Source organism: Monoraphidium neglectum, assembly GCF_000611645.1.
Source record: "Monoraphidium neglectum strain SAG 48.87 unplaced genomic scaffold scaffold04616, whole genome shotgun sequence".
NCBI lineage: Eukaryota > Viridiplantae > Chlorophyta > Chlorophyceae > Sphaeropleales > Selenastraceae > Monoraphidium > Monoraphidium neglectum.
In genome coordinates, this window is record NW_014009013.1 from 1 (window position 1) to 4,212 (window position 4,212).

The 4,212-nt window shown below is 60.5% G+C and overlaps 2 protein-coding genes across 2 annotated transcripts; both read left to right on the forward strand.

Moving 5' to 3' along the window:
• Positions 1–48: 48 nt before the first annotated feature.
• On the forward strand, positions 49–824 carry MNEG_14600 (hypothetical protein; the record flags this gene model as incomplete). Its single annotated transcript, XM_014036927.1, has 2 exons — positions 49–69; positions 348–824. The coding sequence occupies 2 exons, from the start codon at positions 49–51 to the stop codon at positions 822–824; spliced, it is 498 nt and encodes a 165-aa protein (XP_013892381.1).
• Positions 825–2,341: 1,517 nt separating this feature from the next.
• Positions 2,342–3,898, forward strand: MNEG_14601 (acyl-CoA thioesterase 13; the record flags this gene model as incomplete). The annotated part of the gene is made up of 5 exons (XM_014036928.1): positions 2,342–2,546; positions 2,746–2,855; positions 3,084–3,113; positions 3,396–3,485; positions 3,758–3,898. The coding sequence occupies 5 exons, from the start codon at positions 2,342–2,344 to the stop codon at positions 3,896–3,898; spliced, it is 576 nt and encodes a 191-aa protein (XP_013892382.1).
• Positions 3,899–4,212: the final 314 nt, after the last annotated feature.

Consider the following 4,212-nt stretch of genomic DNA (forward strand, 5'->3'; position numbering starts at 1 on the left):
CGCAACACTGGCGGCGCCATCTGGGCCAACGGCACGCTGACAACACTCATGAGCCTCATTGCAGTGCAGGTGAGGGGGTGCCCTGCGGTTGATGAGGGCATGGCACGGCAGCGTCCGGGTCTCCAGGTCGTCCAAGGGCGCACCACTTTGAAAATAATCGATTGCAGCAGACTTGCGCTGGCCATGTCAGAAATGACGATTGCGTTTAGGGTGGCAGCAAGCTGTTTCACACAATCCACACTGGCACATTGTTTAACTGAGCACCTGCACACCTGCATTCTCAGCCAACCCCTTTGCCCTGAAAACCTGCCCCACTGCCCCGCCACCCTTTGTCCGTCCCACCACAGGTGATGCACCTGTGCGCGGTCGTCGCGCCCACCCAGGACGTGGCCTTCATGTACAGCATCGCCTGGACCGCGGTGCAGCTGCTGTTCAACAACTTCTTCATCACCTTCAAGGAGGCCTCCCTGCAGTGGCTCACGCACCTGAGGTGGATCAGCGCGCTATACTACGCGTTTGAGGGCATGGCGGTGGTGCAGTTCAAGGGCATGACGCTGTCCTGCTCTGGCGGCATGGACCCCAAGGGCATGCACTTCCTCAAGGAGCTGCTGCCCAACACCAAGCTGCTCAGCCTCAAGGCCGTGCAGAACGGGCTGACCAACCCCGGCCCGGACTGCGTCACCGACGCCAGCGCTGTGCTGGAGTACTTCCACTTTGGCCGCGGCTTCCGCGCGACCTTTGGGATCCTGGCCGGGTACTGGCTCACCACGCACCTGCTGACCTACATCGCGATGGTGGCGGTCGCGCGCAAGGAGCGGCGGTGACCGAAATCCAGGTCTGGTTGAAGCCCGCCCCCCGCCATGCTTGGCTCGTATGTTTCATGAGAAATCCATAGGGATTTGTGCTGGCTCCGTCGACAGCGGGCTATCCCCTCAGCATGGGGGTGGCCGGGGGCTCATGTGGGCGGATGCGTGAGAGGATGATGGAGGGAGACGCACGTGTGGCCTGCAGGGTCCAGCGATCTTAGCAAATCCATGTAGGCAGCAGCGTACATGCCGGAAGGCAACAGCAGCAGAGGTCCGCTCCGTGTGCACCGATGGCCGTTATTGCTGTCCTGGGAACTTGGTGATTAGAGGTGGCCTCCCTCTTGACACTTGGCTCCTGCTGCTGGACAGCACCGTGTTGCGAACGGAGCCTGGTTTGGACCACGTGTGTTTACTCGCTTTGAAACAGTTTGTTCGGGGCGGTGCTTAATCACCGCCATGTGGTTGACCGCAGCCGTGACACTGGTGCCCTTGGCCTTCACCACAAGGCTGCAAGCCACGGGCTGCCTCGTACCATTGTTTCACCACAGTGATGGGGTTCTTGCTGGGCAAGTGACGTCCCTCTTCTTGTTTCATCTGCCTGTGCTCCTCTTCTGGGACCCCACCCTTGCTCCTCTGCCCCTCCGGCCTTATCTTACTTCGCCGGCTTCAGGGCCGTTCGCGTATGTCGAGTTGTGCTCGGGGCGGCTCGCATGCGCCGCCATGGCTATCCCTGGTATCTGCATCCTTCGACCATGGAGTGGCTGGCGCGGTTGTAAATCTGACCTCCTTTGTGTCGCGGTTACACCAGAAGCCTATGTGGAACTTCTGATGTAGAGGCATCCCCTGCTACCAAACCACCTGTCGGCGGATGCAGGTGTACTGCTGCCGCTGCATATTCCGGGTAGACAATTGTGGAGTCAGCGGCCTCTGACGTTGCACAGAAACTAGTACCCAGCTACGTCTGACAATTGAATTTTGCGAAGCGCCAATCGAGTGCAGAGATATTGCAGGGGCGACGGTGGGACGGGGGCTGACTGGCGGGCAGAAGCGCAGGTGTTTGTTTCTCAAGAGCCGCTCATCATGAGCAGGGTGTAGCAATGCACCTGCTTCACCTTAGGACAACGCTGCCATCATGGTAGAGTTCTTCAACTTTGCGCCGTGGTCCAGTGGTCATGCTACCCGAAGTTATCTCTGAGGTGAGTCACACACACGCCGTGACAACATTCAACACATGCTGACATGCCCCTGACATGTGCTGCGGCGCGTGACGCTCATGAACGCAAACATTAGCTTTTTCATGATTTGTTTTGTATGGGAACTGTTTGACTCTATACAGTAGCGGTATCTGAGCACGGGCCGATCTTCCCCGTGTGCTGCGGCGTTATTCAATCATCGCATCGATCTGACACGATCAATTATTTACGCAGTTACGCACGGAAGTTACACTGCGCGCCAGGGACTTGCGGTCGCTGCTGCGTCGCCGCCGCGCCGGGCGCAAGTGCACACTCGCTCTCGCCGCGGCTGCGAGCCTTAGGATGGAGGTGACCCTCACATCGCCGCCGACGCCCTTGGAGAGAGCCCAGGCATTCCTGGAGCTGCTGCGTGGCGGCCAAAACTACGACGAGCCGGTGCTGGATGGCCTGACCTTGGAGCGCGCGTGGGACGGCGGCATCGTGTGCAGGCTGCAGGCGGCGCGCAAGCACGCGAACCGATATGGCACCATGCACGGCGGCTGCATTGGTGGGTTGCCAACAGCAGTTATTCAGCAGCTGTGCAGCCGTTGTGAAGTGGCAGGCGCTGTGACATCTCGGTTAGCCTGTGGAAAGGGCAGCAGCAGAAACCGGCCGGGCAGCAAGCCGGCACAGCTGATGGCCGCCTCACCCCTCCCTTGACGCACAACCCTACGCCCTCGCCCGCGCCATGACGACCATGCGTGCAGCCACTCTGGTGGACGTGATAGGCAGCGCGGCCATCATCACGCAGGCCGACCGTGGTGGTGTCAGCCTGAGCATCTCCACGCACTACCTTGCCCCCATGCCCATCGGCGACGTGAGCACTGGAGCACCGTGGGCCGCGCATGAAGCGCCGCAGTGCTGCTTCGCACACGGTGCAGGAGCTCCACTGCCTCCAGGCAGCACCAGCAGGTTGGGGCTTTGCCAATACCTGGAGTGCCAAGCGGCTGTCAGCACCAATGCATGCATACGGCTGGTGCCGCTTGGCATGCGTGCCCCCACAACGTCCAGCGTGTGCGTTGCACCTCTATAAACAACTATGCAGGTGGTGGAAATAGAGGCAACTGTGGCAAAGGTGGGTGGGGCTGCGCGCCGCAGACAGTTTTCGCATAATGCAGGCAGACCTGGCAGGCCGTAGGGCAGACCTAAGTGCGGCGCGTGCTTTCAGCAACTATTGCTGTGTGGTAGCCTGGATTGGCATCGTGTCGGGCGGGGGGCATAGGCTTCTTTACCGCATGGCATCCGTACACGTAGCGGGCATCCTAGCTGTGAGGCTTCTGCTTAACTAGACCCCCCTTGCTGACTGCGCCCACAAGAGCCGCCATGCATGCGACCCTCCCCCCTGACCCAAGCACAGATTGGCAAGCAGATCGGCACAGCTGTCGTGAGCCTTCGGGACGCGACCACTGGGGCGCTGGTTGCTCAGGGCACCCACGTCAAGGCGCTGGTGATTTGGGGCTACGTTTTGTTATGGGGATGGCTCGCCGACCTTATTCGTTTGAGTCTAAGACAGGGCCTGAAAGATGAGGGGGCATTTGCATAAAGCGTGAAAGTGTGCACATGCCTGGTCTTGCCAGGGGCACCATCACCATGCATTGTGCGGACCATCTGTTCCTGAGCCCTGCGCAAACACAGCAGCATCTGTGCGAGCCCTATGGCAACCATGAGTAGGTGTCAGCGCGTGGGAACCCACCCGGTGGTCTGCCCCGTCATCTGCAGGTGCCACACTCGGACTCGGGGCCGGCGATGCGCGCCCTGGTGGCCGAGCAGCGGCGGACGAAGCAGCAGCAGTTTGAAAAGCCCCAGGAGCAGCGGCGGGTCGAAAGCCAGGGGCGTGCTCCGCAACGAAGCAAGCTGTGAACATCTGCCATATTGCTTGCATGGCACAGATGGCTGTCGACTGCTAGTGCATTCTGCACTGTGGATCCTGTAATTTTAATTTGCAGCCATGTCGTGCAGGTGATGGAGGGAGGTCGCCTAGAGAGGGTTTGAGTGTTCAGGTAGCGCCGCCGTCAGTGCAGCGTGGCTCGCGGCTGCTGGCTGGGCTACTTCCAGGCCGCCGCCGCTGGCAGCTAGCCTAGCTGCGCTGCGGCTGTGGACCTGCCTGCTGGCGTCACCACTCGCAGCCGTGCGGCCAAGCAGCTCTCCGAGGCTTAAGCAGCGCTCTCCACGTC